This window comes from Ceratosolen solmsi, unplaced genomic scaffold (genome assembly GCF_000503995.2).
Source record: "Ceratosolen solmsi marchali unplaced genomic scaffold, CerSol_1.0 scaffold10, whole genome shotgun sequence".
NCBI classification, from domain to species: Eukaryota; Metazoa; Arthropoda; class Insecta; order Hymenoptera; family Agaonidae; genus Ceratosolen; species Ceratosolen solmsi.
The window spans coordinates 18,614,845-18,634,495 of NW_011948412.1; the positions used below are offsets into that span (position 1 = coordinate 18,614,845).

General features: G+C 23.4%; 3 protein-coding genes across 3 annotated transcripts; all 3 read right to left on the bottom strand.

Annotated features, from left to right (window-relative positions):
- Positions 1 to 175: 175 nt before the first annotated feature.
- Positions 176 to 3,235, bottom strand: LOC105365655 (protein unc-80 homolog). The gene is made up of 7 exons (XM_011503878.1): positions 3,210 to 3,235; positions 2,607 to 3,054; positions 2,299 to 2,422; positions 1,890 to 2,073; positions 893 to 1,034; positions 446 to 555; positions 176 to 378 (listed from the first exon to the last, which is right to left on the bottom strand). Exons 2-7 carry the CDS (start codon positions 2,975 to 2,977, stop codon positions 176 to 178), a joined length of 1,134 nt encoding a protein of 377 aa, XP_011502180.1. The 5' UTR covers positions 2,978 to 3,054; positions 3,210 to 3,235.
- Positions 3,036 to 11,792, bottom strand: LOC105365665 (protein unc-80 homolog). The gene is made up of 9 exons (XM_011503890.1): positions 11,771 to 11,792; positions 10,930 to 11,102; positions 10,647 to 10,837; positions 10,159 to 10,301; positions 4,451 to 4,580; positions 3,861 to 4,052; positions 3,641 to 3,782; positions 3,329 to 3,563; positions 3,036 to 3,054 (listed from the first exon to the last, which is right to left on the bottom strand). Exons 2-9 carry the CDS (start codon positions 11,063 to 11,065, stop codon positions 3,036 to 3,038), a joined length of 1,188 nt encoding a protein of 395 aa, XP_011502192.1. The 5' UTR covers positions 11,066 to 11,102; positions 11,771 to 11,792.
- LOC105361482 (protein unc-80 homolog) lies at positions 11,767 to 16,671 on the bottom strand. The gene is made up of 12 exons (XM_011498677.1): positions 16,649 to 16,671; positions 16,307 to 16,355; positions 16,176 to 16,202; positions 16,049 to 16,069; positions 14,578 to 14,723; positions 13,859 to 14,006; positions 13,547 to 13,775; positions 13,171 to 13,253; positions 13,026 to 13,109; positions 12,671 to 12,721; positions 12,436 to 12,578; positions 11,767 to 12,013 (listed from the first exon to the last, which is right to left on the bottom strand). Exons 1-12 carry the CDS (start codon positions 16,669 to 16,671, stop codon positions 11,767 to 11,769), a joined length of 1,251 nt encoding a protein of 416 aa, XP_011496979.1.
- Positions 16,672 to 19,651: the final 2,980 nt, after the last annotated feature.

Genomic DNA, 19,651 nt, shown 5'->3' on the forward strand with positions numbered 1-19,651 from the left:
TGAGAACACTCCAAGAGAATTGCAGCACGAGCAACTGCTGGAGCGTAGGGCTATATCATAAATATATATATATATATATATATATATATATATACATAATATATATAATAATTACAACTATATATATGAAATCAAATCAATTCAAAAATAAAAAATTCAATAATTTAAAACCAGACTATTCGATTACCAGATCTAAAATAGCCCCCATTAGATGATGATCAGGAACAGAACCTGGCTGACAACTTTCTAACAAGAAAGAAAACCTTTGAATACCTTCGAAAACAGCCTTTTTTGGTACCAATCTACGCTCTTTTAGAACAACAAACTCAGATTCTCTTGATGTTTCTCCTGTATCAAATGAATTTCTTCGGCTAAAATCTGTTGACAAAATATAATAATGTTAATAGTTTATGGCACTCATATATACTGAAATCTTTTTACTCACAACTGCCTTGAACTTCTTCGAAACTTTCTTTTTTTTTTCCTTTGCCTAAGCCTATTTTATTTAATTTTGCTTCCATTCGACGCTTGGCTTTTTGAAGTGTCTGGCTAACACTAAATAGAAAAAAATTGTATCATTTAATAAAAACATCAAGAAATATTAAAACATTTATAGTATTTTATATATTATTTTTAAGAGAAGTTTTAAGGAAGAGAAGTTAATATATTTAATTTTATATTTATATAAAAATAAAAACATACGACAAATAATATTAAAAAAATTTAGTTCTGTCAATTTAACAATTAAACGAAATTAATAATAAAATATAAAAAACTAATAACAATGAAATGATTTCAACTTGAGCCATAAAATGTTTTCTTTACAATAAGTAATATATCTCATATTCCTTATATATGTATTACTATTTAAATAAGAAATATTATAAATTACCCTCTGGGTGCTCGAGAAACTCCTCGACGATGATTTCGACGTAAACTTGGCTGCCGTGCAAAACTGCATTCTGTAGGCGATTCACTACTTTCATGACTATTAGTTGATTTAGTACTTCCATATTCTTTACGGAACCAATTAACTGAAATAGTTAAGTAAATATTTAATTTCTTAAATACCATTAAATAAAAATTTTTATATGAATCAATGGATATATATCAAATATTAATTCTACAATGTCACACCATTGATTAACAAATATGCTTTTTTATATACAAAGCTACTTTTTTATTAAAAACATAAAGTTTGATAGAATTTCATTGAAAATAATATTTAGCAGAAAATCAATTTTCTATAAACCTTGGTTATATAAAAATGAACTATATAGCGAAAAAAATAATTTTTAAACGAAATAGTTAATTAATCTTATATTGGACAAAAAATCATTCAATTTTGAGTCAGTTGTCTAACGTACGCAGTAAGTCAATCATAACGTGTATTATAGAACATACGTAGAGTGACAATCGTATATGACAATATATGACAATCGTAATCAATCGTAATAATCGTAATCACTTGTAATAAAATTTTGATCAATTTCGCTAAATAATAAACTAACAAGAAAAATAAAAGTGAATAAGAAGTGCAGACGTTATCAAAACTAAAGACAGCTCGCATTAGTAAAAGAAATCGCACGTAGTCAATGTCAAAACAATGAGACGACCCAATAATTAAACGCCAAATAATTATTTGCAATATTAAGTTAACGAGTAAAAGAAATAAATATTCTTTAATATAAAACTTGAATAATCATACGAATAATTTTAGCAATTCTTCGTGCCAAATAAGTAAAAGAATAAGAGTCACAGATTGACAATAACAACAGTTTTATAATTAAAAGCTTTTGTTAAGTGGTACACAAATTTTTCAGAACTTAAGTCCAAAGCTCACACAAGATTATTCTAAAATTATTAAAAATATTATCAATCACATTTACCAATTCCATCAATCTTTAAACGAGCTGCTTTTCGTGATTTTCGAATACAAAAGGACGGTTCACTTAAATCTAAATTTCTTTCGCTTTGTCTTGGTGTTAAAATATGATGTTTTTTCCTAATGTTTCCCAAAGGACTTTGACTCACTTTAACATTTTCATCGCTTAAGTCTGCCTCGATTAAACTCTAGAAATAATCGTGAATTTAAAATTCTAAATATAATATATTTTAAAATGGTTAATTTAAAGTTGAAATATAATGAATGCTTAATGCACAATACTGTAAATAAATATTTATTAAAACTTTCAAATAGTTCGAATTTTAGTGAAAAAATCATTAAAAAATATAATAAATGATATGTAATGCATATTTACCTAATTTTATAAGAAAGCAAAAAAAAATTATATTTACCGCGCATGTTGATGAAGTGCTTCTTTTTTTAAATAAAAACTTTCTGGCACCCCTATCATCGATTGTATAACATTCATCTGTCCCTGCATCTGTATTTTGGTCCACATTAAATGGATACATATGCCTTTATATAAAGTATAATGAATTAATTGCTTCAGAAATTTATTATAAAATTGAAAAGACTATTTAAATTTTTCCAGACTATTTTACTGTTATAATATTATAACATCCAATTTACGTAAAACTTTATTTATTATTGATAATACTGAATAACCACAAGAATAGAAGAAGGTTTTTGAAAATCTCACCTGATGACTCTCGTTGTATGAACTTCACTATTGTATCGTTTATTTGGTCGATCTGCTGAATCCAATATGGAACTTAAAGCCACTCTTCGGAAAATACCACCATGAGCTTCTTTAACGTATGCCATAAATTGTCTTACATCGCAGTAAAGGGAAATGTTATCTTGAGACTTCAATTCTTTTGAAATTCCAACACAGCGGGTAACCAGAGCCTTGAACGTACTTCCCATAATTTGTGATTCAATATTACGAAATCTGTGCCCAATCCCACCAATACTATTATAGCCAGTATTCGCATATACAGATGTTGGTATTGAATTTTGCATATTATTACTTCCCGGAATTGGATTGCTTATATTTGGCATACCACTCATTAAACCAGCTCCGAAGTTGGTTGCGTAGCTACCTTGAGAAACATAATCTGGAGATTTACTAGAACCACGTTTTTGATCTAAAATAGAGAGAACTAAGATGTTCACTTTATATTAATAAAGAATTCGTAAAATATATCGCCTTTATATTAGTAAAAATGATAATGATATATAAGTATATATAACACTTGAGAACAAATTAACAATTAGGAAATATTCTTTTGTTTTTACTTACTTAACGGTGATAATAATGAACTTGGATCAACGCAAAATCCAACATAAGAATGAAAGAATTCAATTATATCAGTTATTGAATTATCTTTTACCATATTACGTAAAAATTTTGAAAATTGCTTTGAACTAGCTGCATGCAACTTATTGAGAATAGTTTGTATTTGAGATCGACAAAAGTCAGCTTGAGGTCCGCGTATTCCATCCAAGCAACCATGAGGACAACCTAAATGATGCAAAATTCGAATAGTACAGTTCATCATTAAATTGTGGGCAGTTATTTGAATTTCATCTTTTTGAACACCACTATCTTGTGATTCTTGTTTTTTATTTCCACAATCATATTTGTCAAATGAATCTGTAATATTGATTTGAATAAAAAGATATACAGAAATTTATTTAATTTTAATTAGATTAATGAAACCAACAACCAACCTTGATTATTTTCTAAAGAATCGTCTCTTAAAGACTGCTTCAAAATACCCATATCCATTAAAAGCTCAATTAAATTTAAAATGGACTCACAAATACGAAGTGTGCAACTCTGATTATTCCGCAATGATATATTCTGTATTGCCTATTAAGTTGATTAAACATTAATTCTTTAAGATTTAAACGTATTTGAATTTATTGCAATTATAGTTATCTTATTTACCTCTAAAACTGAATGCAAATTGATATCACCATCTTTCGTAATGTAATAACTTGAACCAGGTGCTTCAGGTGTTTCATCTCCTGAATATGTAATATTGGAGTCTGTTTGCGATCTTGTAAGACTCGATTTTCTATCATTTTTCAATTGTCGTCCGTGACTCGTCATAGCATCTAATTGACTATCAATAGACCCCTGATATAATAATATAAGTATATTAAACATTTTTTTATATACATTTATACATATATTATAAAATGTGACTATTTAAAATCTATAAATATAATGATATAATGGCCTTTATTACTTCCAAATTAGTATTAAAAATAATACAATTTGTATATTATGATCGATTTTGTATTATCATTTGTGTAGGATATCTTATGTCTTATAAATAATCAATCTTGATGTAGAATAACATTAATTTAATGCATATTAAATACTTTCTAATCTAAAATGATATTCATGAGAACATGTTAAACAAAAAAACGGCAAAAATTTTATAATACGTTATTTACGGATTTATTTTTAGACCTAGTTTCATTGAATAAGATACATGCAATTTAAATGTATATTTAAATTTAATAACGAACCAGTCGTTTCATATAATCAGGAGAAGGAGTGGGAGTGTGTTCTGTAACGGTTATTATAGGGTTCGGTACTGCGCTTGATTGGCTATAAAAACGACTTTGTTTTCTCTCCACTTTTGTGTCACCAATATATCTAAAAAGAAAAGAGACTTTATTTAGTATTTGTTACTATATAGACCGGATAAAGCAAAAATAAATTAGAACATGCCTGTTGACTAATCAATTAATATAATATTGTCTAATATCTAACAATTAATTTAAAAAATGCGTTTGTACAGATACAATAAAATCCTTTATATTCCTGCGTCGCTTGTTGTTACCTAGGAAACTTGTCTCCTTACGAATTCTTGCGTACACTAAAGTTGATTTCCTTCTACAACATAGCAATGAAACAAAGCATGTACCATGCGCGTGATTATCGCCTCCGATGTACACAAGAATTTTAAAAGTCGCACGTGTGTATTCTACTGTATTCTTATGCATGCGTGTAACCACTTAAAATCAATTTTCTTATAATCTAAAAAGTGACATAAGCTTGTACTAATTATACTCCTTTAAAAACCCTTTAAAAATTACCTTATAATAATATAATAAATTACTAATAAAGTAATGCTCACATACATTGTTAAAACGCCAACATTATTAATTTTCTAATCTGCTTCGGTACTGTTAGTAATTTTAATTAAACAGCAAACAATAAAAATGTGATATTAAATTTTTTTTTTCTCTTACGCTATAATAGATTTCGTTTTTTTTTTCAATTTTCAATCTCCGTCTATTAGTAAAATTTTCTTCTACAATTCTCGAGAAAAAATACAATTATTTTAATGCATATAAAATACATCCTTTTTCACGAAAATATTGTTTTGATAATTATTACAAAAAAAATAAAGCTTATTCGGATTTAAAAATAAGAGTTTTATTTTATTTTGTATTATATTTTAATAAGAGTATTTTCGTTTATATTAAGAAATTGTAATATTTAAAATATAAGATTTAAAGTTGTTTTTTATATTGCAGAAAATCATTTATTCATATATTTATATGATTAATAACTTAAGCTTTTTATTAATTATTTTTCTCTGCCTGCCTTATATTTCCAGTAACTATTGCATTTCTATAAATAACAATAATGACTGCAAAATATGATTTGATATTGAGACTATTTTTTTCGGCAAATTATCATTATATGATATGTATTTGTATCATTTTCTAAATAATATGCGTAATAAATAATTCTGTAAATAAGTTATATAATAGTATGGATACACATAATAATTTAACTAAACTTTTAACTATTTAAATATACTTTATTTCAGTTCGGTAATATACATTACACGTTCATCAATAATAAAATAATAAAATTTGAATTAAAAATATAATAGATTATATTAGCAAAGTACGTAAATTGAGTTAAACACTTGAATTTTAGCTTCAAATTTTATTAAAAATTATATAAAATTTATCTTCAAATTGATGAAAGTAATAGAAGTATTACGTAAAGAATAATACGTTTAATTATTTATTAAAAATTAATATTCGTAGAAAGAAATTGTTATGTGTAGAAGTAAATACATGTAATAACAATAATTTATAAATACTATCCTGCATTTTTACTTTTAAAAATATTTTTCACAAATGTAAAATAATTTTATTAACTATTATATTATATGCAAATAACAATATTACAATAGGTTAATAATACTACTATCACGCTTAAATTGTATTTGATCTCCAATTTTTTTTATTATAAATGATTTCTTTGTTAAAAAATTTTAGTACTAAACAATGAAAACATGAAATGATACCAATTAAAATAATACTTAAAAAAAAATAATATTCAAACAATTTCACTTTCATGCTCATTCACAAAAATTTTCAGGAATCAGCAACTCTAAAAGTTTAATTAATATCCCTTTGTACATGCTCTATTAAACAAATATATCATGCACTAGGTTTATTAATTTTAATATAAATGTAAGAAAAAAATTCAATAGCCTAAACTATAAACTTTTTCATTTATTATAAAAAATATATGATGATTTAAAAACAAGATTTCAGAAAAAAAATTATCATATAGAATAGATATATAATAAAGCTGTTAATAGGGCAATATAATATGTATTGTCGTGATGGTTTATTTATTTATTTTATATCTAAGGTTAATATTTCATTTTTAGATCTATAATAATTAGAAATATATGAATACGTATAATCATATTTGAATTCATTCCTATCGCATTACAATAATAGAAAAAACAAATTAAATAATAAATTTTTATACATTTTAATTTAACAATAATTATTAACTTTAGACAATAACAAACCTCAACCTATTTAATAATCAATCTGTAAAAATTTATTTATAAATTAATTTTGATCTAAAGAATGTAGGTACAATATTTAGTTGCACTAACTTATGAAATAATTATAAAAATTAGCTTATATTCATGAAATTGTTTTTAATGATCTAAATACTTTGCGACACATTAGAAGACCTTCGGTATTAATGCATACTAAATATCGTTTAACAAACTAAAGATACAAATTTAATGTAAAAATTTCATGTTACGCTAAAAATTTTAATCGAAATGTATTAATTTAAATGTTAATACGAAAACTATTTTAGCTTTCCAGATGTATAAGCTTGCCTATAGAATATAACGTAGACACCAGAATATAAATTAGCTTTTAGAATGTTGCAAAATTATTAATAAAAATTATTTTTATATATTTTTATTCGATTAAGTAAATATTCTTTTCAAATATAAAATTTCATTATGAATTATTATAAGTAGATCAATACAGGCAGATGATGATTAATATGTAAAAATTTAATTCATAAATTTCACAATTGTGTGAAAATAAAGAAATCCAAAATCTATATTGAATTGTATTTAATTATGATGGTTATGATAAACTAATTAAACATTTCTATACTTAATAATTCTAACCAAAAAGATAAAATTCAATAATTTTCAAATCGACGAATAATATATTAATCACCAATAACTTGTATGCGTCTGTGCGTGAATCTACTGCTACTCTGTGCACGTGCTTGCAAGCGTACGCACGTGTGTATGTGTGTGGGTACATATGTGTAGTATGTTTTAATATTATATAAGCAAAATGATTATAGACGTGAACAGTCAAAATAAACAAGAAACGATTATTCTTTCACACCTATATATATATATATATATATATATATATATATATATATGTATATATCTTATCATGAGTATACTATTCCTATTACTGATAATGAAATTTGATAAATAAACGAGTAACTTGCTGTTACTACAACTCATTTTAAGCATTAATTCTTGATTTTTAATGCCCCGCATTGTTACTTTAATGTTCAGTTTTACTGTTTAAATAATTAATTGTTTCGTATTATTTCGTGTTTGATTAATATTAGTTTCATATCCTTTTTCAGTATCGAAGTTTATAAATTACAATTATCAATTTTAATGATATATTTTGTAGTAATTTCGATTTATCTGATATGTTTTTGTAAAAAGAGCTAGGTTTTGAAAATTTAATAAGTTTATTGCATTTGTTTGAAAAATGAACCATCAGATTAATATTTTTAATAATAACTAATAATGTTTAATATTCGTGCATTTGTATGCGGCCGAATGGGTGTGCAATACTAAAATAATTTTGAATACAAAGCTTTTCTGAATATTGGTAAATATAGACACAATATATAATGGTTATTATTTAAATAATATAATTTACTTCTATTCCATATTAATATACACAGTTATATCAAATTGCATATGAATAAGATATATTCATATTCAGTTACATCATCTAAATAATGCACTATGGTACTATATCACTATACATTACTAGTCGTTGTGCCCATTATAAAAGTCTGCATCAGCGAAAAAAAAGATACACAAAAAGTAAAGTACGTGAGCTTTCAGAAACAAATAAACCTCTTGATAATGATAAGCACGTTCTTAACTTACCCTCCCGCGGTCAACTCGTTAATGAAGCAGCTGAGCAACGAGGTGGGGATGAAAGGACGAATGAGAGTAATAAAAACGGAACCCAATGAAAAAACATTATATACGAATAAATCATTAATATAACTTATCTAAATTGTTAATTATTCAAAGTTGTTACTTATTCGTAGCGATAAGCAATGATTATAATTAATTAAACAATTAAAACATAAATGTAGATGAAGGTGGGTGAAATTTTTTTAACATTAATTTATAGATTGTATCTCATTTTAAAATGAAAGCAGTTTATGAATTTTAGTAAACTGCCGACTGTCCAATTCTATCTAATAAGAGGTATTTTATAAAAAATTTTATATGGGTATTATATCAGACGAAATGAATAGTATTTAATTCTGATATCAAAAATTTAGTAAAGTTATTTGAAAAGTATCTCTCAATGTAATGTTGATTAATGCCCGAAGCTTACATTGGTTCTGTGTAATGTGCGTGTTCTGTTTCACATAAATGCTATACAAATATAAGAGAATAAAATTATTTATGAAGAAATATTTTTAAAAAAAGTATTGCTTCTAAGCTATATAATTGATTATCTAATTTAAACATTAATTATTCATAGAATCAAGATTAGTAATTAAATAGATCCACAATCAATATTTTTTCTGAAACTACGTTGCAGCTACAATATACTATCCGATCGTACAAACATGTAACCACATTGAAAAATAAAAAATAAAAATAAATGTTAATAGCTGAATAATTTAACTAAAAAATTATATTAAATAAATTTCCAGTCATGGTTTAATAAAAATTTTGAAACTTTGTTTCATTTGAACAATTTTATATTATAAAATATACTTAATTCTATTATAAATTACAAAAATATTAAATTTAAATAGACAATAGTAAATTTAAATATTAAATAATTAGTAATGTATATCTAGGATAGCAACTACAAATTTATATTATGCAATTACTAGGAAATTAAAATATCATGATATTTTCCAGTGCCATCTAGTAATTCAAAATTATAATATTTTAGATGCTACGTTATATACTGAAATTCCAAAACTTGATTTCTATTCTTTATTAGTTATTTTATCGATTAATCATAAATTTTATTGCTCTTCAAATATATACGATATAATTTGAATAAATATTTGTTAAGATTAATATAATCTTAAATTATTCATAAATACCGATGTCAAATATTTTATGATTACGATATTTTAAGAAAATATAAATAATATATAAAACAAAAATGATAATTTTTTATAAAGCAAAATTCAGTTAAACTAAATTTATACTATTACAAATACTAAAGAGTTAAAATAAAAAAAGTTAAATTTTATATTTATATTTTTACAGCTAATGATTAAAAATATAGTTAATAAATTCAATATAAATATATATATATGTTAATCATAATTAAAATTAAATACTTTTTAAGGATTTGAAGTACAATTTTCAATATTCCATACAATATTCGAAAAATAAAGCAAATGAAAGAATAAAATGACAATAGATTATACCACCGAATACTGACAAATGCTTTACACTCGTATGAAATAATTCTCATTTTCGATATAATAAAAATATTATTGCAATAAAAAAATTTATCTGTACTGTTGATTATAAGATTATAATTATATATAAATCTACGTGTACATTTGTAAATGTAGCGTAAATTAATATGAAATTATTAATAATTTAATGAAAATTATCTTAGTTACATACCTTAAGCTTGGCATACTTTTTCCTTTTATTAAATTTGTAGGATGTTCTATGTAATCAGGGTCCCTTGCATCAAAACTTTTTGAAGAAATAGAAGGTTGTCTTGTCAAGCTGCCTTCGCCAGTATCTAAGCTTCGATGATATTCCTGTCGAAGTAATGATAAAAATTTTTATGAAATTTGTATGTCTATATCCGTAGCCAACATTATTATTATAATGTTTAACGTCTTAAAATTTATGTCGGTACAATGATTTTTTTATTAGAAATGTTTAAACTGTTTAGATATTTTCATTATTCATATACAATAATGTTAAACGAAAATTAAAAAAAATATACCATTTTTATCGCTATTATCATTTTCACTTGTTTATATTATTGTTATAATATATTAATTATAATTATATAACCTATAAATATGTATTTGTATATTAACTTTATAAATATTAGATATTTGTTGAGTGTTTTATTATATTAATAATTAAGTATATACTTGTTCGAAAATTGTTTTTGAATCTTCATGACCAATTTTTTCCAAAGCTTTTTCAGATTTCGAAAGTAACTTAGTTTCAACAAAAGCTTTAAGATCAGCCATTTTCATTCGCTTTTTACTTTTTTCACTAGCTGTTCTTGTATGGCTAATTTCCGTATGCATTTTCGATATAACATCGCCAGATGTAAAATCTGTAACGAGATAAACATTAACACATTTTATATATGAAATTGTGATTGTGATGAGTAATGTGCATAATTATATTAATGCATAATTCATTTACCAGTAGATAAAATTGGACCTTTAGGATCTTCAGAATCTGTAGCATCTCTGTCGTTTCTTCTTTTGCTTTCTGGACTTTGATAAAGAGAAACTTCAATTTTTGGAATTGGTAATGAATTGCTACGCCGTCGAGGCATTTGTTGTATAGAAGAATTTTCATTTATTCTTCTTAAACTAATGAATAATTAATTAAATCAATTTCATAGTCGTAAATTTATTACAAAAAATAATGTCTCAAGAAACTTTTTAAAAATAATATTATGAGAAAAATTGAAAAATTTTTCATAAATCTTAATTTTTTTTTGTATCATAAATAATTATTTAATTATCCTTGTAGTGTAATTTAATTATGTTTATATAATTTACTATCTTTATATTTATATATTTGTATTTGTACATGAAATGTATTATTATTCAATTCTATTTATTAATCGTTTGAAAATTTATATTAATAAAATTAATTAAATACAGATTTTTTTAGACGTTCATTAAATAAATCACATAAAGAAAGATATTTGTAATTTATTTGAAAGTTTAATGAACGAATAAGGTATTGTTTTATTAATTAAATACAGAATTAGTATTTTTATTAGATTTAATTAGGTTTAATTTATTAGATTTATTAGATAGAATATTTATTTAAATTTAATTTTTATATCCAATTGTCATTGATTTAATTAAGATTTTAATTAACACTACGCCTAAACTACTCATAAAGATTAAGCTTAACTTCTCAAAAAGCTATCATTATTTACCTACATTATTGTCATACCAAAATATGAACATATTATAATTGTAATTAACTAATAATTTATTTATAAATAACATTTTAATTGACTTACCGATTATATAAAAATTGTAAAGCCCAAAAAATTCCCTCTTCTTGCCATTGACGAATAAATAGGCATCTTATAACAGCAACATCCAGAAATGTGGCAGCTTGTACATCCTTATCGATTGCCGATACGAAATTAAATCCTTCGTCAGGTGAATTACTTTCTACTTCTTTTGTAAACTTCGTATCATTTGATTTAACTTCTTTTTCATATTTTTTAGAATTTTTGTCTTGATCTTTTGATGTATCACTAGTTAACAATTATCATTTGAATATAAATTATTTTAATATAAAATCATATTTACGTTTAATATTTTTTAGCTGATTGGCTATTCCGTTTGTGGAAGAAAACAATTAGTATTAAATCTTCTTTAATCTTATTTTTAATGAAAAATAATAGACTATATTTTATTATTCTTCAAAATATTATTCATAAAATTTTTAAATGAATTTAATGGAAATAACTCAATTAAACAATAATTTAACATTTTCTCGCACAATTATTTAAAGAATATTGTAGCTTCATATTTCGAATTAATAATTTGAAGAACAATTTATTATTACGGTAGATTTTCTATAATTCATAAGTATAACAAACAAAAATAAGTTTAAATTAAGGTAGTGTTAAATTAAAAAACATATTTTATTGTATGAAAAGTCTGTAAAGATTACCCCGTTTTTAAATTAATTGGCTTTCCTTCATATTGTCTGCATGTATCTAATTCGGAAATTGCAGTTACTTGTTCTATAGTTAACGTTGGTTTTGAAGAGCTACTTGTTCTACCCATTGCAACATGAAAGATACTTGCTTCGCCCTAAAAAGGTACATATAATTTCTATTATCATATCACAGTTGGAAAGTATTATTTTAAAAACCTACTGCAAATATTGTAGAAACTTCTTTAACACCATCCAATATTCTGTCAGACTCATCGAGAGAAGGAAGAGTAAATATAACCTAAATTAAAATTACATTTATAATTAAAAATTTATATTTAATAAATACTGCGAAGAAAAATGATTAATGATTATAAATAATCAATTAAAATTAAATTATTCTACAAATTTCTTGTAATTTAATTTTTTAATTTTTAATTTCTATTTTAATGTTCATAATTCGTTCAATCAAACATTCTTTAATTAATTATAATTTTATTAGTAAAATTTCCAAAAATTATTTTTATTTAAATATCAACATTACTTCGCATATGATTAAAAGGTTCTTTATTAATAATTGAGTAGAATCGTTTTAAAAAGCATACCACATGTTCATCTTCTGTACTGGAACTTTCCTCTGGTATGGTTTCGGGAAAAATTTTGTCCTTTGGCGATGATACCCAAGAATTCTATAAATAAAAGAATTTAATTATATCTTATATAATACAATAATTGTACAAAAAAGCTTACGTCGTCATCGAGTGATCTACTGGCTGATACAGATTGATCAGAAAATCCCACATTTATATTCTGACTTTGTGGACTTTTGTTATCTAAAATGAAATAGTTATATTATTATACGCACTGATCTTTGATCATTTTGGAAATGCATTTATAATTATATTATTAAGTATAGGAGTTAAAAAATAAAGTGATAAATTATATATATTTATATATATATATATATATATACTAATAGATATACTAATTATTAATAAATATTAAATAATTAATAAATTATTAAATAAGTACTGTTTATCTTTTTATTTTTATATTAATATAAATTGATCTATATTTAAATATAATTGCATATAGTAAGTACAATTTTAATTTTTCTTTTACTTACTACCCACAAAAATATCATCAGAGACATGTGTCGGTCGCACTGTTCTTGTTGTCGTTTTCCATAAAGCTCGTGGTTTTGGCTTACAATGAGCCGTAAAACACGTAGCTTCAGGATGTCGACATTCATATATTGGATACCAAATCTTCTGACCATTCTCCAATCGAAGATTACCTTTAAAATCGATATCCTTTAAATAATTACATAACGGTGCAAATAGATGAACGAACAACTAAAACAAATACGTTAAAATACATGTTTTTATTTACAATTTATATAGTAATTTCATTGATTATTAACTAGAAATATATTAACTGTTATTGTTGGTATTGAAAAAAGGTAATAAAAAGGGTTGTTCAATTCTCCTTCATCGTCAATACATTCTTCGGCAGCGTCAAGTATAATCCAATGAAGTATGTATAAAAGAGTTGTTTCTAAAGGCCCCAAATTCTGAAAATCTTTTCTATAAAATAACAATTATATTTGAATATATTATATTATAAATATATCTTGTTATCCTAATACAAATAAGTTTCATAAAATTATTGTCAAATTGTAATAAAATGTTTGTAGTAATGTTTTATGATCTGTCGGTACATTTAATTTAATGGTATGGCATATAATTGGAAAACATAAAGAGTGGTAGTATACAATAAGAATGAGATCAATTGTATTATAAATATGAATATAATTATTTAGAGGCAATCCTTAGAAATATGTATTAAAGTTATAATATAACAAATAATTTAACTGAAGTCACATAACTGTATGATGTATAGTCGTATTATGTAAAATTTTGAAATATAATTATATTCTTATCGGAACTTATTATAAAAAATATATTATATTTATATAAATACATATAATACAATTTGTATAAAATGAATGTAATTAAAGTTATATTAGTCGAAACTTTAATACATAGATTTTAAAAAGCAGTAATAATAGATTAAATTATTTCAATATGAAATTTAAAATCAAGATGAAAATTTTTATTAAATATATTATAACTGCTCCTTAAACTTAATACTCACTTATTGTTTAAAAGATTCGATGCAGCGTGCATAATAAAAGGAAGGGAAGCTTGTATCAAACGCCAGCGTGGCACTGTGCTCAGAATATTTCTTAAAGAAGGTATCAGTTCATTGTGAATATTCTGAACAAGTACTCTTTCCAGAGACTGTTGAAAAAAGTTAAAAATGTAAGCTTATAATATGTTGCAGAAAAAAGACGAATATTGAGGCTTTAAATATAAAATTAAATTTTTTAATTTTATAATACAATTCTTTATAAATCTATATTATGTACAAAGAAAGCTATTCTAATAAGTATGATGTTGCGTATTCCAGAACTTTTGATATAAAATGAAAATAATACCCACGTGTAATTTCAAATAAATTAACAACATTATAATCTTTTTAAAATATTTAATATTCAATATATTTATCAATGTTGGAAAACTAATATTTTATATACCAAAAATATTTTTATGTAAAAATTAGATTTGTATCGAAACTAATTATAAAATTTTATATTGCAAATCCTTATATAATCTACACGCAATTTAACTTTAATATGAACATTATTCATAAATGATTTTGTAATTTCCCCAAGTAATTGAATATGCATAAATAAGAATTAATAATTGCCGATAAGCTTTTGTTATGATTAATTAAAAAATAAAAGTAAAAAAATCATAAGTGACGAATAATTTAATGAACAATTAATTGTTAATATAGTAAAATTTAAGAAACTAATGAGTATTAAAAAAAAACTTAATTTACATTATATATGAATATTGATAAGTACATAAATTATTAGTACAACATTTATACATCTTCTAATCATTATTAGAATTATAAATGTACATGCTTCTAATATTATTTCGAAATTTCTTCAAAATCTAGAGAGATTTATATCTTATTTAAAAATAATTACATTTACAATTACATTTGGAAGCATAAAATCAATATAATATTAGAAACTTAATTAAAACTAGTGATGTGTTTATATGCACGAGATATTCAAACAACTTATAATTCATTAAATTTTAGCACATAAATAAAATGAGAGGGTATTATTTATATTAAATTTTTATGAAAGGTATATATCCTTACTGATTACAAATTTAATAATTACCTCTCAAAAGAAAACAGACAAATGAAATACACAAAAAATTTTTCTAATTAAATAAGATTTATGATATGTAGGTTAATTAATTGGATTGAAAAATGTTAATTGAACAAGCAAAAGTATACTATCTAAATTATCCATCTATTATTTAAACTGTAAAGTTGTCTTAAGTATTTACGAAAGTTTGTCCATAAATATAATTGATATAGTAATCATGATATTATTTAATATAAAAAATGTATAATAATTTTATTTTGAATTTAAAATATTTTTTAACATCTGCAATGAAAAATGTATTGCAAAGTATTACAAAATAATTATAAAGTACATTTGAAACATAAAATATAAAATTTGTTAAATATTCATATTTACCGTACAAGCTTCTTTCATCTCCTACATGACAGCATGTAACATACGTTTAAAAATAAATATAATCTTATCCATATTAAAATATTAATAAGATTTATTAATGTTAAACTTAAAAAAATTATCAACTTACATGATGTCCGGGAGCATGTTGACAAAACTGCTCATTGAGTGAATAGAACATAAAATTTATTTTAATAAATATTTCAAAACAAACAATTATGTATAAAATTTATTAAAAGTAAAAATTTTCAATAGTCGTACCACACACGATGCTTCGTGTACTCTACCCAGCTTAGCCCTTATGAATGGTCTGAAATGATAAGTTAGGTATACACGATATAAACAAATTTTACATCAGAGCAAGGACTTTATTATAATAAATAACAAACATTATTGTGAAGTAATAGTAATATAGATCGAAAAATAATATTTAAATATAACGAAATACCATGCATGCTCTAAATTTAATAAAACTTAATCAATATCTTTATATATATATATATATATATATAATCTATAATTTTTCAAGAAAACAGTTAAATAAAACAGGAAAATAAACTGTCAAAGTTCATCTATTAAATAGTAATATATTTTTAAACTAACCGCAGCTGACACCATAAATACATCTGTACAGGAATAGGTAATTGTGGATCACACATCTTATTAACAGCGGTTCAAAATAGCATCATTAACACAAATTTATCTTCACCTAAAAATATAGTACGATGCTTAAAAATGTTTGATTGTTTCAAAAAATAAAGTATTGTTTATTCAAGACGAAAGTATTATGTTTTGAAAAAAAAGCCGTGTTTTTTTCAGTAAAAACATATGATTTTTTTAAGAGAAATTTATTTTAACAAGAAAGTATTATTTATTCAATTATCATATAAAGTTATGAAATATATCTTAAATTTTTCAAAAATTACAAAACTATTCAACATACTAAATTGCGATTACTTATGTATTCTATGTTTACTATTTTAAGAACTTTATAATTATATTTATTAAATACGTATGAATTTTCATATATAAAGTTAATAGTATCACTTGTTTATTATAGAAATGGGAAAATAATATTAGAAAATTAAAAATATATACAAACTTCATTTATTATGTAATGAACAAAAAATTAACACATCTTCCATTATTTTACTAATACATTACATAATAACCAGGCGAATTATTTTTCAATTCTATGTGTTTTATTAATAATAGCAATAATAATAAGAAGATGAAAAATAATAATAATCAAATGAAAAAAATGATATTAATTAATAATATAATAAAAGTAATAGTAATAATATAGCAAACGTTGTTATATGAAACGGTATTTCACATTTTTTAATGACAGTTGAAGTAAAATTTCGCCGATTATTCGGATGCTTACACATTAACTCAATTCTATTTAATACAATTATATAAATGAATATTTTAAGTATTCGGTCAAAAATAGAGATTGAAAGAATATGAGAGAAGAAGAGTCAGAGACTCGATTAAATTACAAGTAAGAATAAGGATGAAGGAGGTAGGAGAATCGAAGAAATAAAAAAGTAAAACAGGAAAGGAAAGAAGCGAATATAAAATAGTGCCGACAACGAATGATCCCCGTCAATACCAAAAGATGGTTACACGACAACTGCAAGCTTACGGAAAATTTTACGCGGGGTTGGAGAATTAGTGGTTGAAAGGGGAGGCGCACGCGTCCCCGTGCGCATCTCGTGTGCGCCCCTTCATCGATCAGGGAGTGCAAATCTATGGATGCTGGACCAACTCTTTTAATCTCATTCGCATGCTCCATTTCTCGCATTCCTAAATTCCCTATAATAATCTGTTTAGAAAATATTATATATATATATATATATATATATATATATATATATATATATGTATGTATATATATGTGAAGAGCAAAAAATTATGGAACCTACATTTACGAAAAATTCTGCACATACGTGTGTGTTAAAATTGGTCCATAGCACATAAAACGTAGTGTAAAGGAAAATCTCAGATGATACAGAAGTATATGCAATATTATTTAAAACAAAAAACATTTTTATAAAGATTTTGTATCAGCAGGCCATTTTCGTTAGCAAATTTTCAATGAGTTTTTTAAGTTTTTTATGAGTAATGTATATTAAAGAAAACGAAATATGTTATTTATAATAAAGGTAATAATATTACTTTACTATATTGTGAAAGTGGAAATAACTGCTTTCATTAATTTTCTTTTCATTAGATTGAATTCTATTCATTACATTGAATAAAGTTACTTATCATTAATTTCTAATGATTTATTTATATTTATTCATTTGCTGTACCGTACAGAAAAATATTTAAGTATGTCGATATACGTTAACACGATTACTATATTGATTTGTAAAAATAATAAGAAAATACACTATACATTTGTAAATAAATAATTAGAAAATTTCATAAAATCACTATTTATAGTTTCAATTTTATTATATAGTAATAATTCAAGAAAAGTGTTTACTATAGTTAATTTGTATATTAATTCGTAATGTAAAATATTACATGAAAGTTAAAATAAAAAATAATTCGCACATTCTTTCTTCATTTCCCAGATCAAAACTCAATCAATTGAACTTAAACTTATTCTACATATTATATAAATCTATAAATCTATGACACATGTATGATAATGACGTTATAATTGATTTTCAGAAGATTTTTATATTGCGAATATTTTTTTAAGACACAAATTACCCACTGTATCGATCGAATAAACAAAATACTTGTAGTGTTCAAACGTATACATACTTAAATTAAATATATATATATATATAACTCAAATTAAATATAAATATATTATAATATACATAATTAAAAATAAATATAACTCAAAATGATTATAAATATTGCTGTTTATAATACGAAATCATAAAAAATATTGTACATGAAGAAAAATACAAATCACTATGGTTTAAAATAATAAAATATAAAGTATTACGTTTTACTAAATGTCTTATTATAGGTAGATCCAAAATGTGTTATATAATTACAATACTTTTTTACTTTGAACCCTAGAATAAAAATAATCAAATGTATCATTATAAAATAAATAATTTTAAATGTAAATATCATAAAATAATATTAATTTCGATATATAAATTAGTTATCTCTTTAGAATAAACGTATGTCAAAATATATAAGAATAAATAATGCTCTTATCGAAATAAAAAATTCACATTAATTCACAAAATAACGAATCTTTTGTATGCACTCTATTAATGCATGTGATTATAACATTATAACATTTTGTTATAATGCTCATAAACATAAAAATATTCTAAAAAGATTTTAATTTAAAATTCTATTGTTATTTATAAGTCAAAACTAGAAATAATGTGAAAAATTAATTAATCAAATTCAATACGCATAATTAAATTTCAGAACTTGTGAGTACAAATATAATGAATGAAAGAGAGTAGTAGTAGTAGTTATTCAAAAAAAATTTTCATTTCAATCCGTAAAATAATGAAAACCAGATATAAAATAGATTGTAATTATCATACAGTGGTGAGAGAGAGAGAGAAAGAGAGAGAGAATACAAGCAGACATGCAGATATATATATGGATAATAAC

Coding starts and splice junctions, on each gene's coding strand:
- LOC105365655 (XM_011503878.1), bottom strand. CDS start 2,977: ATGAGTGGTATGCCAAATATAAGCAATCCAATTCCGGGAAGTAATAAT. Junction 2,074..2,298: donor GCACTTCATCAACATGCGCG/GTAAATATAATT, acceptor GATTATTTCTAG/AGTTTAATCGAGGCAGACTT. Junction 379..445: donor CGAAGAAGTTCAAGGCAGTT/GTGAGTAAAAAG, acceptor TTTTGTCAACAG/ATTTTAGCCGAAGAAATTCA.
- LOC105365665 (XM_011503890.1), bottom strand. CDS start 11,065: ATGCCTCGACGGCGTAGCAATTCATTACCAATTCCAAAAATTGAAGTT. Junction 10,838..10,929: donor AGGTCCAATTTTATCTACTG/GTAAATGAATTA, acceptor ATCTCGTTACAG/ATTTTACATCTGGCGATGTT. Junction 4,581..10,158: donor AAAAGTATGCCAAGCTTAAG/GTATGTAACTAA, acceptor TTTTCTTTTTAG/ATATATTGGTGACACAAAAG.
- LOC105361482 (XM_011498677.1), bottom strand. CDS start 16,671: ATGTATTTATGGTGTCAGCTGCG. Junction 16,356..16,648: donor TATTTATGGTGTCAGCTGCG/GTTAGTTTAAAA, acceptor TTATCATTTCAG/ACCATTCATAAGGGCTAAGC. Junction 12,579..12,670: donor CTGACAGAATATTGGATGGT/GTTAAAGAAGTT, acceptor GTACCTTTTTAG/GGCGAAGCAAGTATCTTTCA.